The sequence below is a fragment of the Lithobates pipiens genome, unplaced genomic scaffold, assembly GCF_037356315.1.
Source record: "Lithobates pipiens isolate NorthernLeopardFrog02 unplaced genomic scaffold, aLitPip1_a1.2 Scaffold_25, whole genome shotgun sequence".
NCBI classification, from domain to species: domain Eukaryota; kingdom Metazoa; phylum Chordata; class Amphibia; order Anura; family Ranidae; genus Lithobates; species Lithobates pipiens.
This window is the reverse complement of record NW_027507787.1, coordinates 177675328-177691823: the sequence shown is the minus strand read 5'-3', so window position 1 is coordinate 177691823 and position 16496 is coordinate 177675328. Positions and strand designations below refer to the sequence as shown.

Sequence of the window (16496 nt, the reverse complement as noted above, 5' to 3'; positions counted from 1 at the left end):
AAGACAGCGGGTGGGCTGGGGTCACAGTGGCTGCAATTTGATGGGGCACTATAGTGGCATTTGATGGGCACAGTGGTGGCATTTGATGGGCACAGTGGCTGCATTTGATGGGCATAGTGGCTGAAATTGATGGCACAGTGGCTACGTTTGATGTGACATGGACATTCACTGTACTGTTCATTTAAGCACAAGAGACTCCATTTTGTCCTCCTTTGCTTTAGTGTTCTGTAACCTTCACCTAACACACAGAAACCTCTCCTACTAAACACTCTCTACTCCCCCCTCCCTTCTCACTGTTTTACTTTTGCAATTGTTCTATTCGCTAGCTTTTAATAATATATTTCTATTTGTTAGTTTTTAATAACATCTCACACCACCCCTTTCTTATCTATGTATAAAATAACATGTAATAATACATTTTGACACTGAACGGACATTTTAAACACAGTGATTGAGTCCTGTGAATCTGTTCCTGCAGCTGCAGTATTAACTTTGTTTTAGAGTCCCAATCAGAAATCAGTCATAACAGTTTTGGCGAGTCAGAATATCAGGAGCTTGGCAGAGTTTCCAGAAGGAACCGCGCTTTGATCTGGATCATCGGGAACGCAGACATCTAAATGCCGGCTAGGTAAGCTGTCCTTAAGCTTGCTATATTTCTGCCTTTCCTATGTATCCTATCTGTCGGTTCTCAAGGAAACCAGACCACTCTCGGACCTTTCTGGTTGGGTAACGTGTGTGTGTGAATGTGTTTGTGTCCCCCTTCACGGGCTGGACTGTGTGTGGATAGGGAGAATCCTCTGCAGTTCCCTGCGTTGACTCCTTGTGGGCGACCTGGGTCAGAGGCGCATGGTAGGGTCAGATAAAACTCAGAGAAGAGAAGAGACGAGGAGGGTCTCTTAATGAGTGTTTTGTCTATTGTCATAAACCCCTTCTATCCACGTAGATAAGTGGAGACTTTTCTTGTAAATCTGCAGATTTGCTGTACTATTTGTTTTAGAGGCAAGAGTGTATAGGCACAGATAGAGAAGACTGGCCAGTCATTATGGGCATTAATTTAAGAGAATGAAGGGAGAGAAGCCTTCAGAAAATGCCCAGCGCAAGATGAGCGCTAGAGAATATATGAACCGAAGGTACGGTTCCGCCTATACTGAGCCCCTAGATAAATGGGTAGAATGGACAAAAGGAACAGCTAAACCTTTAAAATCTGAAGGGACTTTTGATTTACAAGTATGGCAAACTTTTCTGCACGATTATGGCCCACTACTGTGCAGTGAAGGAACGTGGAGAATAGCTTGCACATGGGAGACAGAAGCTAAAGTAGCAAATCAAACTGGCTTGATGGAGATGTTTAATAAAAGTACTGCCCAAATTTACTACGTTTGGCCAGAAGACTCTGTAGAGGAGGACCCCCCACCTTATGTGGCTGCCAGTTTGGCTTTAAGGGGTCCACGCACAAAAGCAAAAGAATTAGATTACATGGAACATACAAAAGATGAGCTGGGCAATATAGTAGAGAGCAGAGGTTTAACAGCCCCATATCAACCTACAAAGAGGGATTTGGCTCGAATCTTAGAAACAGATGATTGGCATAAATCCAAAGGCACATATGCAAAACTAGATCTCTCTGAACTTAAGGCTTTGGCCAGACAAAGAGAGATAGAGTCTGAACTTCCGGAGCAAACCATAATTTCCAAATTGTGGCAGCAAGATGAAGAGAGAAAGAAGGGAGATGCCGCCCCTTCTGCCCCGGTCATAGATCAATCTGTTGCAGTTTATCCTGTCAGAACCCAATTAGTTTTTGAAGGTAATGCTGTTGACAGTAAGTCTCAAATTAAATGGCATGTACCTTTTAGTCCCCAAGATATGAGATCCATATTAGAGGGATTGGGAGACCCTAGAAAGAATCCAATTGGGTTTGCAAACAAACTTAGCGCTGCACAGGAAGCATATGAGGCTTCTGCTACTGACATTCATCAGCTTCTTATTAAAGCAGTGGGAAGCAACATGTCTGGTTATATACTTAAAGAATGTGGTGTAGACATCAAAAATCTAGGTAAGATGGTTAGTGGACGGGAGGTTTGTGAGAAATTGAAGGAAAAATTGCCCCAAATATATGGACAAACCAGACATGCTGAATTTATGAATGCCAAGCAAGGGAAAGAGGAGGCATCAGGGGCTTATTGGAGGAGGTTAAGTGATATGGCTGAGGAAGCAGGCATTAAAATAGAGGAAGAGAAGGCGGGAGAAACTGCAAGTCCATCTACACAACTGGTGAAACAAAGGTTTCTTGATGGTTTAATACCCCAGTTGAAAGAAAAGTTGTTCACAGCAAGGCCTGAGGCAGGCAATATGTCTATTCGAGACGTCCTGCCTATCCTGTTATCCATAGAAAACAGGATTAACCAAAAAGACAGCAAACCCAAGGTTATGTATGTGGGGAAGCAGAGAGGTAGAGGAAGAGGTAAAGGCAATGTCAGAAATCGTGGCAATCGGGGACCAATCATATGCTACAATTGTGATGGGGAAGGACACATAGCCAAATACTGCCATCTTCCTGACCGTAGACTGGAAAAGAGCTCAGAGGCACCTCATGCTGATCCCAGTTCTCTGCCAAAAGCAGTGGATCAGGCATAGGAAAATGGCATGCCAGTATCAATCATGTTAAATAGGGGAGACAATGGTCCCGAGGCCAGAGTAAAAGTATTTTTACGAGAACTCCCCTATCCTGGAGGAGAAACAGAATTAACCTGTTTAATAGATACTGGTGCAAGCCGAAGTGTTTTTAATATAGAGGACTTACCTCCAGGATTATTATCTACAAATGTTATCTCTGGTGTTGGCCTAACCGGGACCTCTACTGATTTGGTTGAGTCCAAGCCACTTAAACTCAGGCTAGGACAGCAAACAGAAATTGTCACTAAAGTGTTAGTTTCAGACACAGTTCCTACCAATCTTTTGGGAGCTGACATTTTGAATCAAATTTTAGCAAACATAGACTACACTCCTACAGGAGTCCAAGTGGTCAGTAGTCTGTCAGGAGAAGTTTTAAATACTGCGTGTGGAGTATTTTTAATTCAAGACTCCACTCCGCCATTTCCACCAGAATTGAAAGTGATTCCTGCTGAATTATGGGCCACCAGCAAATATGATGTAGGTCTGCTGGATTGCACCCCAGTCATGATAAAAATTAAACCAGGAGCCCATCTCCCACAGATTAAACAGTACCCACTGAGTATTGCTCAGATTGAGGGGATAAAGGATCAAATCACTCAACTGAAAGCCGCAGGGGTTGTTGTACCAATTAAGTCCCAAGTCAATACACCCCTGTTCCCAATTGCAAAGAAGCCAGACAAGAAGGGTGGGCAGGTGACATACCGCATGGTGCATGATTTGAGAGCCATTAACAAAATAATTGAGGCAGATACCCCGATTGTGCCCAATCCCCACACTTTACTAAGTGGAATACCTGCCTCCAGCACCTGCTTTACAGTGATTGATCTTGCAAATGCTTTCTTTTCGGTGCCTCTGCACCCAGATTGCTGGCATATCTTTTCTTTTACCAATGACGCCCAAAAATTAGCATGGACAAGATTGCCCCAAGGCTGTGTGAGTAGCCCCTCTGAATATAATACTGCGTTAAAGCAGGTATTGGACCAATGGTCCCCCTCACACCCAAACACAGTCTTGCTTCAGTACATAGACGATTTGCTTATTTGTTCTGATACAAAAGACATTTGTAGCAGAGAAACCGTAAGCCTTCTCATGTTTCTCTATAACAGTAACAACAAAGTTAGCAAAGATAAGCTACAATACTGCCAAGAGAAAGTGATCTTCCTGGGTCACTGCATTTCACATGGAATCCGTCACCTAACCCCAGATAGAGTTAAAACTCTACAAAAATTTGAAAAGCCAAGAAATGTACGGCAACTACGTGCCTTCCTGGGGTTAGTGGGATATTGTAGGGACTGGATTCCAAATGCATCAGAACTTATGGCTCCTCTATATGAGGCTACCACTAGAAACCCTTTCGACCTCACATGGGAAAATGAATTGCAGATGAAGGAGCTTATTAAAATTTTGTCTGAAGCTCCCGCCATTGGACTTCCTGACTATAATAAGACTTTCTCGTTGTTCTGTCATGAAGTCAATGGATTTGCTGCAGGTGTACTCACCCAGCTACATGGAGACAAACAGAGGCCTGTGATGTATGTATCAGCCTCATTAGACCCTGTCATTAAAGGCTCCCCCAGTTGTATGCGAGCCATAGCAGCCTGCATTTTGCTGCTAGACAAAGTAACTGAGCTTGTACTAGATTCTGCTCTGATCCTGTATGTGCCACATGCAGTACAGGAAATCATGAATCAAGTAAATACCAGACATGTGTCTGCCAGTAGATTTGACAAGTACCAGTCTGCTCTTTTTGCTCCATCGAATTTAACAATCAAACGGTGTGTTACTTTAAATCCGGCTACTCTTCTTCCTATAATTGATGAGAAAGATGCAACAAATGGTACTGATGTAGAATCAGAGAGTTTTTCTCATGATTGTATGGCTTTGATGGAGGTAGAAAGGGCCTCTGTCACACCAGCAAAAGATGAGCCTTTATCAGATTGTGACACACACTTATTTGTAGATGGTTCCAGATTTTACACCGATGATGGTCAGCCACACACAGGTTTTGCTGTAACTACTACAGACACCATTTTACACCAGGAGGCATTGGCACCCCAGATGTCAGCACAGGAAGCGGAGTTGTGTGCTGTAGTCAAAGCATGTCATCTCCTAGAGAATCAAAGGGGAAACATTTACACTGACAGCAGATATGCGTTTGGAATCGCTCACGATTTTGGGCCTATTTGGAAAGCACGGAATTTCCTGACTAGTGCAGGGAAGCCAGTGAGACATGCAAAACTCATAGAGCGGCTATTTGAGGCCTTTCAGAAACCAGCAGAAGTTGCCATCTTGAAGGTAAAAGGGCATGCAAGGGGAAATGACATGACAGCCAGAGGAAACGCTTTAGCGGACCAAGCGGCAAAGGATGCTGCCCTTATGGCATTGGGAGTCACACCCACTGTAGGGGTCGCCCAGGTAGCGGGGACAGATTCCCCTCATCAAGAGCAGTGGGATGTAGAAACTCTAATTCAGTTGCAGAACCAGGCCCCTGATGAAGAGAAGGATAAGTGGAACAAATGTAATGCTACCCAAAATCAGCAGGGCCTGTGGAGCGCTGACAACAGGTGGTGTCTACCCAGGAGTTTGTACCCAGTTTTAGCACAACTGGCACATGGCGTCAGTCATCTTGCTAAGGGCGCGATGGTGGCACTTACTGACTGCTATTGGATAGCACCTGGATTTAGTGCATTTGCAGCCAGGTTTTGTGCTTCATGTCTCACTTGTGCTCTGTACAATGCAGGGAGGCCTGTCCATGTTCCCCAAAAGCATTCTCCTAGGCCAGATTTCCCTTTCCAAAGAATTCAAATAGACTACATTCAGATGCCCAGAATAGGCACCTATGAGTTCGTTTTAGTTTGTATTGACATGTTTTCAAGCTGGCCAGAGTGCTGGCCGGTAGCCAAAGCAAATGCAAAAACAACAGCAAAGAAAATTTTGAATGAAGTAGTTTGTAGATATGGAGTTCCTGAAACGATTGAGAGTGACAGAGGAACCCATTTTACTGAGGAAGTAATGAAAGAGGTAATGGAAGCCCTTCACATACAGCAAGCTTTCCATACACCTTATCATCCACAAAGTAGTGGCAAAGTTGAGAGACTTAATGGAATTTTGAAAAACAGATGTGCAAAAATTAAAGCAGATACAGGAAAAGGATGGGTGGAAGCTTTGCCATTAGCCCTATATTCTGTACGAACTACCCCTAAACAACCACATGGGCTGTCCCCCTATGAGATTTTATTTGGAGGGCCACCCAAAACAGGGCTATATTTTCCCCAACAGTTGCAGGCTTCTCACTCTAGTCTGTTAGAATATGTTCAGATTTTGCAAAGAACTTTGAATAAAATACATGAAGGTGTTTATAAATCTATCCCCGACCCAGATTCTGTTTCAGGTATTCACAGAATCCAACCAGGTGACTGGGTGGTGGTCAAGCGACACGTCAGAAAGCCGCTAGAACCAAAATTTGACGGACCACATTTGGTGCTTTTGACAACCGGTTCCGCAGTCAAGTTGGAAGGAAAGCCCTCCTGGATTCACGCCAGTCACTGCAAGAAAATCCTGAAGTGATGATATCCTTTGAAAAAATGATGATGTTGTTCTTTTTCTTTTTGTTGTTTGTGAGAACAGAGACATGGAAACATAACCCTTTCATACAAATGTTAAAATTGTATGCAACCCATAGCAACGCTAGTGACTGCTGGGTGTGTTCTCACTTACATCCCCAAACAGGAACAATACCCATGATAGCAATGCCTCTCAAATTCACTGATCTAAACAGGACCAGAATAAATGGCTCATACATCGTCTCCACAGCTAATGAGCACAGATCAGTAACTTTGATGGTTTCGAAACAGATAGACACTCCACAGATTTGTTTAAACATTACATGCCCGTTTAACACTAAATGTACACGGTTGGGCAATTCAGATTGCACCAGGGCAAAGATTACAGTTTATGGAGGAAACCATGGTCAATATTATTATATCCCAGATCCAGAACTAAATAGAACCCTTTATAGTACAAATTGTTCACAGTTCCCAATATGTGAAAATATCGGTTACCTGAGATTCCATGTTATTGCTTCCAGTTTCTTAGGCGCAGGCATACCGTCCATACGTAGAGGGTTATATTATATATGTGGAAATAAAGCTTACGCCTGGCTTCCTGCTAATGTTACAGGTACATGTTATATTGGGAAGTTAGCACCTGCTTTGGCTGTTCGCAAAGATACAGTGCGAGCAGATCAAAGTCCAGAATACCCTTTAGTGTTCAAAAGAGAGCTGTTCACTGAAGGCGACATGGCATGGTCATGGTTCCCTTCCTGGACAGGATGGGGAATTGAAGCAATGAAAAGAATAAATAATTACACTAGAATTGTAGATGAGATTATTAACCTTACTACCACTGATATAGGTTTATTAAGTGAAGAAATGGCTCAGATTAAAAAAGTAGTATTAGAGCACAGATTAACGCTGAATTTTCTCACTGCAGCTCAAGGTGGGATGTGTAAGTTATTTCGCACCGACTGTTGTATATACATTTCTGATAATGAGGACATTATAAAAGGACATCTTGCTAAGATAAGAGAACTACAGAATAAGGCCAGAGATATTGCTAAAGATGGATGGAACCCCTTTAAGGCTTTAGGAGGTTTTGGTGACTTTTTATATGGTATAGCAACATGGTTACAGAAACTAGGCGCTTACATTGCGATGTTCCTATTTCTCATATTTGTCATTTACTTCCTCATCAGGCTGTGCCTCCGTGTGACTACCCGCTGTACCGACAAATGGTCCACCAGCCCTGATGAACCCATTATTGTGAGAAAGTTAGGAGAGAGCTGAACAGGACGCCGTCTCTCTGCGCCAATGTAACAGGAGTTACCAGCAATCGGCTGAATGTAACGCGGAGAAGAATGGTGTCAAATAAACAAAAGGAGGGAAATGACATGGACATTCACTGTACTGTTCATTTAAGCACAAGAGACTCCATTTTGTCCTCCTTTGCTTTAGTGTTCTGTAACCTTCACCTAACACACAGAAACCTCTCCTACTAAACACTCTCTACTCCCCCCTCCCTTCTCACTGTTTTACTTTTGCAATTGTTCTATTCGCTAGCTTTTAATAATATATTTCTATTTGTTTAGCTCTTAATAACATATTTCTATTTGTTAGTTTTTAATAACATCTCACACCACCCCTTTCTTATCTATGTATAAAATAACATGTAATAATAAATTTTGACACTGAACGGACATTTTAAACACAGTGATTGAGTCCTGTGAATCTGTTCCTGCAGCTGCAGTATTAACTTTGTTTTAGAGTCCCAATCAGAAATCAGTCATAACAGATGGCACAGTGTCTGCAATTGATGGGCACAGTGGCTGCATTTGATGGGCACAGTAAGGCTGCAATTGATGTTTTTCTTCCAGTATTTTTCAAAAATGTTCAGTTTGCTTGCGTCCCCTCAAAAATTTTGAGCACCAGCCGCCACTGACCTACACTCTCTAAGTTTCAGCACTGTTTGCAACTTCCTCCTCAGTCCAGCACTGACAGTCCTCTTCAGGGCAAAAAGACAGTAGGGGGTTGATTTACTAAAACTGGAGAGGGAAAAATATTGTGCAGCTGTGCATAGAAACCAGATTTTTTAGACGCTTATTTGAACAAGCTGAAGTTAGAAGCTGATTGGCTACCATGCACAGCTGCTCCAGATTTTTCTAGTTTTATAAAAATCAACCCCTATGACTTTCTGACTATTTCCTTGTAAACCCAGCCTGTCATTTATATGCCCTAGGGGGTGTGTCATCATGCAGGCTGGGTTAGACCCCTTTCACACTGGGCCGGCTGGCCCATTAGCAGTAAAGCGCTGCTAGTTTTAGCAGCGCTTTACTGCTGTTTTAGCAGTGCTTTTTGGATACTAGTGGGACGCTTTTAACGCCCGCTAGCAGCCAAAAGAAGGGGTTAAAAGCGTCCGTGTTGCGGCGCTTCCGAAATACTTTTCGGGCGCTTCCAAAGTACTGCCCATTAATTCCAATGGGCAGGGGCAGTGTAGGAGCACTGTATACAGCGCTCCTACACCACCCCAAGGATGTCGCTTGTAGGACTTTTTTTCCTGTCCCGAAATTGCACTGCTCTAGTGTGAAATCACTCGGGCTTTCACACTGGGGAGGCAAGGGAGGCTGTTTTTAGGTGCTATATTTAGCGCTAAAACAACTGAAACCTACGTCGGTGTGAAAGGGGTCTTATTGTACTCGAGGACTGAGCAGGACTAGCACCTGAGCACTGCACAGAAGAATGCCTACCCCACCAAAGCAGCCAAACAGGGAAAAGGTGACATTGACATTGCTTGGTAAGAAGACTACAGCTTAGAAAGAAAAAGTAGGTATAGGAGTAAAAATAAAATACTAGGCAAAAGGGGAGGTATTGGGACGCAGGTGAAGAGTAACTTCAGTGAACGAAAAAAAAAATTACAAAAAAACAAAAACAAAACCCGTATAAAGAAAAAATAAAATAAAAGGCAGACCCAATGGACCAGTGCCACTTGGTCTTTTTTTCTACCATCACTTTTGTGATTATGTCCCACTTTAAAATATATACAGAAGAAATATATTTGTATGTTTACTTATGTATGCCAGTTTTACAGGAAATCCCTCACTATATCTCCATCAATGTCAACCTCACTTTAGGAGAATTTCAGTAGTATATTGAGTTAGTGCACCTAAACTTAGGCAAACCTTTGCTTCGGCCATACTAAGTGCACACTTTGTGGACTTGATTTGCTAAAGAAGTTGAGAGTTTTCATTTGCAATGTCAGTAATGTGAAGCTGCAGTCACTTCAATCATCCAAAATGCTCATATAAAAATCCTGTTTTTTCTCCTGCACATGATTTAGAATTGAATACTTAAAGTGAACATGGCTTGACCTTATTCTCTGATGCAGAGGGAACATTCTATACTCCTTTAGCATATGACTGCCTAAGGCTTATTGAATGAATAGATTCCACAGCATTGTTACATTAGGATGCACCTGTATTTTTTGGACCAAATAATAAAACATGAAGAGGATGGGACCATTCTTTCTTTTTCTATTACAAAAGTGTTTGGGTATTTTGGAAGAGAGTGATTCGAAACTCCATTTGCTGTTACCTTCTATATATTGGTTTCATTCTACCATGGTAACTACAGGAAATTATGTTGTGTTTTTTTTTTGCCCTGCAGGCAAATTAAAGAATCACTATAAATTAAACCAAAGTTACATCTCAGACTGTTCATTAGGGATGCTTATTGAGAATAATTTAGGCTTGGGTCGGGCATGAATGTGTTCAAGGCAAACCCAGCCTGTCTGCCATTCACGGACATGCTGAACTAACGTAGCCATTGACCCATCCAAATTCCTGAAAAAAATCAAGTCCATTGGGGAAGGGGGGGCACTCGTCATATCATAGGACTATTGATCCCGGTTAATGTTGTTGACTAAATATGGTTGCCATATTTGCTCACTGACATCACCCAGGATCTCAGGCATTGTCTTAACATTACCTCAGCACTAAAGATCTGCCAGTTTGTGATGGGAGTGCTGCTGGTAAGCATTGATTACATAGCTGGACATCATATTTGGTGATGGAGTACATTGGGGGCATATTTAACCCTTTTTCATGTTTTTTAAATATGTATATATGATATTATGTAATGTCATTAAAGCACTTTTCCTTGAGTGTGTTTTTATTCACATGTAGCTCTTTAGAAATGGGTAAGGGGTACCAATGGGAGGGGCGATATCCGTGGTCCTTTTTTATATTCCAGATTCCACTATATTCCATGTTATTCCCATATCTATCTTGGGGCACTAGAGGAGAGGTAGAGGTCTTTCTCCCTACAATATTGGGACAGGGTGTCTTGCAAAATACCCCTCCCATGTTAAAAGGCATGTGGTCTAATCTGGTACAAGTGGGGGGGGGGGGGGCAGGGGGCACACTTGGCAGGCCTAGGGTCTAGGTGGAATTTTAATGGCCTATGAAAGGCCATTCTTTTTTCTTACTTTTTACCTGAAAATTCAGCATGTGAACATAGCATCAGCAGCTGCCTCTTGTTCTGATATGAAATTTTCATAAAAAACAATCTATGCATTTCTTTTCTTCAAATGCCCAGTACAAATTGCCCACTGACATGATTTTTTAAATCACATTTTTTGGAAATTTTAAAGTAGAACTGAAGGCAAGTGCTGAGACTAAAATTCACATAAATATCGGTACTCATGCAAATGCTCTGATACCTGAAACCAATAACTTTAGGTTCGGTACTTTCAGGATTCCTCCACTGACAGCTGAAATGTAAAAGAAAAAAGCAGGCAATTATTGGTTGTTAAGGAGCTGGGCCACCAACCGATGACTCATTCAGCTGTCAGTGAGGTTCCCCTGCTGACAGCTGAAGTGTAAACAAAATCCCACATTGGGGGAAAAAAAAGCAGCCGGGTAATGCTTATTAACAACATTGCTCAGCCGCTGAAACAGAAAGATAAAAAGAAGCATTGTTTGTTTTTGTATATTTCTGTTTATTCATCTACAGATCGGAGAGATAAACTTCGATCTGCAGATGAAGTCAGGTTACCCACTTGAAGTCCACCCATCGCATATATACTGCGGCAGGGCAGCTCTATTGCGTGAAACAACGTACCCGTACTTTGTTTTATGCACTAGGTAATGTGGCCTTTCCTGCCAGTTCCATTTACACAGTGATTGGTGCATTTTTTTTTAACACTGATCACTGTTTCGGTGTCACTGGTCCCCAAAAAGTGTCACTTAGGGTCAGATTTGTCCGCCGCAATGACGCAGTCCCACTAAAAATCACTGATCCCCGTCATTACCAGTAAAAACAATAAAAGAAAATTAGAATCCCTAAATCAATCCCATAGTTTGTAGATGCTATACATTTTGCAAAAACCAATCAATATATGCTTATTGGGATTTTTTTTACCAAAACTATGTAGAAGAATACATATTAGCCTAAATTGATGAAGACATTTGTTTTTTTTACTTGAATATGTATTATAGCAGAATGTAAAAAATATTTTTTTTTTTTCAAAATTGTCTGTCTTTTTTTGTTTAAAGCGCAAAAAAAATAAAACGCAAAGGTGATCAAAAGCTCAATTTGTGGTAACAAAAGGACATCAATTTTATTTGGGTACAGCGTCACACACCCAAACAATTGTCAGTTAAAAATAACGCAGTGCCGTATCGCAAAAAATGGCCTGGTCATTTTTTTTTTGTTCACTTTTATTATATAAACTATTAATGTTTAAAACTTTTTTTGTTTGATTTGTTTGTTAATATTTGTACACCTTTAACATAAATGTACCCGTTCCACATTGAAAAAAGTGCAAAAAAAAATTATAAAAATGTATCTAATTTGTAAATAACTCTTCAATGCCATTACTGACAGCTAAAGTGTAAACAAAACAGTTGTGGTAGGCATCAATAATTGGTATCAGCGAGTACTAAAAAAAAGTGTCGGTACTCATAATGGTATTGGTACATCCTTAGCTATAACCCCTGCCAGTTTTTTGGGTTTTTTTGGCCATCCGGTATCAGACTATGAAGATTTCCCTTCACTTCCTGTCCCATGGCCATAAAAACAAATGAAGAATTCCCCTCCTATCCTGTTCTGGTGAACACTCACAATTTGGGATTTTCATTCACTTTTTATTTTGGTGATTATGGTCACCAGGACGAAAGAGAGGGTGAATCTCCTTAGCGGGAACACAGACAGCAATAAAAAACCTGACAGGTGTTTTAAATACCTCTATCCTATCTAAAATGAAAAATATGTTTGCCTTCAGTTGCACTTCTACTATTATTACTGTTTAATAAACCATATTACAATCTATCTTCCATGCATTAACTATCACAGCGTGAATCTTGCAGCTAGAGTTGCCCTTTATTGAAGAGGATGGTAAATACTTATCATGAAGTGTTTAATTTGCATACATGTTTTTGCAGTTTTGTTCCAGTTGTTTTCTACAAAGAAAAGAACGAAAAAAGGAAAAAAATTATACACAAATTATCCCTAATTATATATATATATATATATATATATATATATATTAACGATCCGAATCCTGCAAAATCCAAGCCAAAAATTTTATATTTTTCAATATTGCATTGAATTGTTTGAAAAGGATGTTCCCATCAGTGTTCATGGCTTTACCCAAAAAATGAAAAGAAGAACTCAACAAGATCACTTGTCCTAGGTTAAAGTGTGAAGTCCTAAGGTCCACCTCTGTACAATCTCTACAATATAAGAATCCAGTCTTCTCTGCAGCACATCAAGGTGACCAAGCCTGCGCTGAATGTATTTTCTGCATGAAATATTTTCCATCCACAGGAAATTCTATTCAAGCTTTGCTGAAGCCCATGCTGTGCACATGAAACAAACAGTAGGGATCCATCTCAGCAGGAGCCCCCGGGAAGGTAGAGGTATAATTACAATATTCGCATGGCACAGGAAAGCCATAAAACAAGTTTGCAGTTTTGTTTCGCGGAGTCGGAACTTTCCTCTCCTTACCAGTATCGTCTGTTAAAGCTCATCATTTATCTTTGGGAGCAGGACATTTTTTTATATGTTGGAAGAACTGAGACAAAGTATATTGTCTTTTCAAATCATGATAAACGTGGCATTGATTTTCCTATTACAATGAAAACAGCAAAAAGTCAAAAACACTATATGAGCTTAAAGCTGAACTTCAGGCAGATGTATAGGACACAGTCTAATTCAGCTTTTATTCATTTATTATTACATACTTAAATGTATTTTTTTAATGCAAGAAGTGTAAGTACCTGAATTTGACTTGGTATCAGAGTTTGTAGTTTCTTTACAGCAGAGCTTAGGTAAGGGAGGGAGAAGCAGCATAAGGATGCAATCAGTTGTGCTGTAGCGCAAAGAACATATTGATAGGAGGAAGGAGTGACAGAGAGATGTACTTATCAGCCTGCTACTTCACAATCAGGGGAGCTTTAAGAAACCAGTGAACCTGTGTGTTAGATCATAAGTTGGGCCACACTCTGCTTGATATACAAAAAAATGGTTTTCCTTATGCCAAGGGTGTTTTTAGGATTGTAAAAGACCTGAAGCACCCTTGGCATACCTAATAGAAGAGTAATGTGGAATGCGTAGTGTGCGGCGGCAAACAGTGGGTGTGGCCAAATTATGTCATAGGTGAGAGGGGCTTAAATGTTGAGGCTAATTAAAACAAAAGCCTTCTTGTACCCATAAAATATGCTTTGATTGTTCTGCCACAGGTAAGAGTCTCATAGACATGAATACACCTCAGTACAATCATTAAAAAAAAAAAAAAAAAAACTTTTCCGTTACATATAGCTTTGTGTACACTGAAAACAGACAGAGGAGATACCACTTTTTCTAAACCTATCGTAAAGCGGTAAACCCACAACCAAAATGTAATATATTGCAGGGTTAAGGGGAGGGTTAAGGGGAGTTCAGGTACCTTGTAACTGCGGGTTAGAGGTATTTCCTTGATCTAGAGGACAAACAGCTTCCACAGGCTGGCTCTAGCAACCACCGGATAGGCCTCTCTCATTAGCAGCCGGTGACATGCTCCAACAAAGTCTCTGCCACAGACTTGTCAATTCAACTAAATCGTTGTGCAATCCTCTGCCACAGGAGAGCACAACCAGCAATTTGTTGAGAAATTATAGGGTTGTCACACAGTACCAGTTTCCTTCAGCCTATCCGTGATACTGTGTGATAGGTGACCCGGGATGTGTCCTCCAATTGAGTCTCCAGGCTCTTCCAGAGATACCAGCCGTGTTGCTCGGTCCTCTCTTGAAAAAGTCCTCCCCAGGATCCTCCAGTCGCTTGGCTTCTCCCTGCAGGCAAGACAGTACAGGACCACCCCTGGATCTGTAGGCCCCAAGACTTTTGGGCCCACCCTTTTCAGTTACAAAGTCTCGGGCCATCCGGCCTCCGAGACATAGAGACAGGCAGCACACACCTCAGGCCAGGAGGGCCACCAGGTCAGGATAACGAACCCCAAAAATATGGCGCCTGTACCTTAAGTACCCTTACACAGCAGGTGAACCACTCTCACTGGGCTATTTCTGAGTAAAAGGGGTACCCAATGCATTCAGCCCGTTACATTTCCAATACTTACGGGTGGTGACAGCGACACTCACGGCCAAGTGGAAACTAGCACAACCCAGTTGAACTGGTACAGATCAGAACTGTGACATAATTAGCCTGAGCCAAACTGCAGCTTCAGACAAACTTAAATTTACAAAAACAATAGAGTCTACTCATTAGGAGCAGGGCGCTACATTAGTATAGTTTTTCTAGTGTTAGCAGTGTTTGAGATCTTCTAGGGCTGTTTATTAATTAATTTCTTTCTCACTTTGAAAGAATATAATCCTGTACCATGGCAATAACTCTGCAAGGCTGTCACAAGACATTTAAGTGTTGCTATTTATATTTTAATTCACTCAAATTTGTCTTATAGCAAAAAAGATCCTTTTCTGCATTAATGTTCATTGGAAAGAAAGTTCTTGAAGGAATGTTAAATAGGTTACAGCAAAAGTATCAAGAAAAATAAAGGTAAGTAATGTTTAATGATGTTTTGCCAGCAATGTTTCTTGTTAATTTGTTGTATACCTGCTCTACTCCAAACACCAAAACTAGAACATTGGTTTGGGGTGGTGTACAAAGAACAGGGCCTGAAGTCTCAAGATGACAAGGGCATTTCTGAGTTTTAGGGTGCCCCACAGCATGTCACTGCTAAATATCCCCTCCCCCCACCAACTAAAATTCAGAGCTGGGCATTTCACAACAGAATACCTTGCATCCTGAGAAAGCGAATAACGGAACCCTCTTGGATCCTGCTTACCAACTCCAGTGGAGGCCAGGAGAAGGTAGGGGGTCTTATTTATTTCCCCCAGGGTGGAGCTAGAAGATTGGACGTCACCATACACCATGCACCAGCCAGCTGACGCGAGCCGCGGCTGTGTCTTTTGGCTTTGAAGTGCAAGTTTCTTTGCTTTGCTGGTTACAGATGATAGTTGTAATGTTGTTGCTTTTTGGAATAAAGGAACTTTGTTTTTTAAAAACCCACTGCACTATGAAGCCTCCTTTTTTTCCTTTCTTGATCCACCCATTTGAAAGCCCTTATTTGCAAACACAGGTCTCATGGAGCAGAGTGGAGTCTGAACTCACTAGCATAGGAGAGGATCCGGATGGATGGTTGAAATTGCCGCCTCCAGCCCGAGTGATTTCCCTGGTCTATGCCTACTAGATCTCCGTAATAGAGATCCTACATTTCTGGCAAGCGGCCATCTGGCATTTTTTTATTCCGTGGCTATCGTGTGGGACCATGTTGTGAAAAAAAAGAAAAGCTTTTCTGGGGTCTTAAACCTGAGGATTTAACTTTTGGACTTTATCGAACACTTTACAGTGGTGTGAAAAAGTGTTTGCCCCCTTCCTCATTTCCTGTTCCTTTGCATGTTTGTCACACTTAAGTGTTTCGGAACATCAAACCAATTTAAACAATAGTCAAGGACAACACAAGTAAACACAAAATGCAATTTGTAAATGAAGGTGTTTATTATTAAAGGTGAAAAAAAATCCAAACCATCATGGCCCTGTGTGAAAAAGTGATTGCCCCCCTTGTTAAAACATACTATAACTGTGGCTGTCCACACCTGAGTTCAATTTCTATAGCCACACCCAGGCCTGATTATTGCCACACCTGTTCACAATCAAGGCATCACTTAAATAGGAGCTGCTTGACACAGTAAGGTCCACCAGAAGATCCTTAAAAGC

General features: G+C 41.4%; 2 protein-coding genes across 2 annotated transcripts in view; one reads left to right on the top strand and one right to left on the bottom strand.

Annotated features, from left to right (window-relative positions):
* Nucleotides 1-16496, bottom strand: part of DNTT (DNA nucleotidylexotransferase) — a 618183-nt gene that overhangs the window by 380000 nt on the left and 221687 nt on the right. The gene's annotated exons all lie outside the window — the stretch shown is intronic.
* Nucleotides 200-7940, top strand: LOC143930700 (endogenous retrovirus group V member 2 Env polyprotein-like). Its single transcript, XM_077455237.1, has 2 exons — nt 200-628; nt 6053-7940. Exon 2 carries the CDS (start codon nt 6240-6242, stop codon nt 7515-7517), a length of 1278 nt encoding a protein of 425 aa, XP_077311363.1. The 5' UTR covers nt 200-628; nt 6053-6239; the 3' UTR covers nt 7518-7940.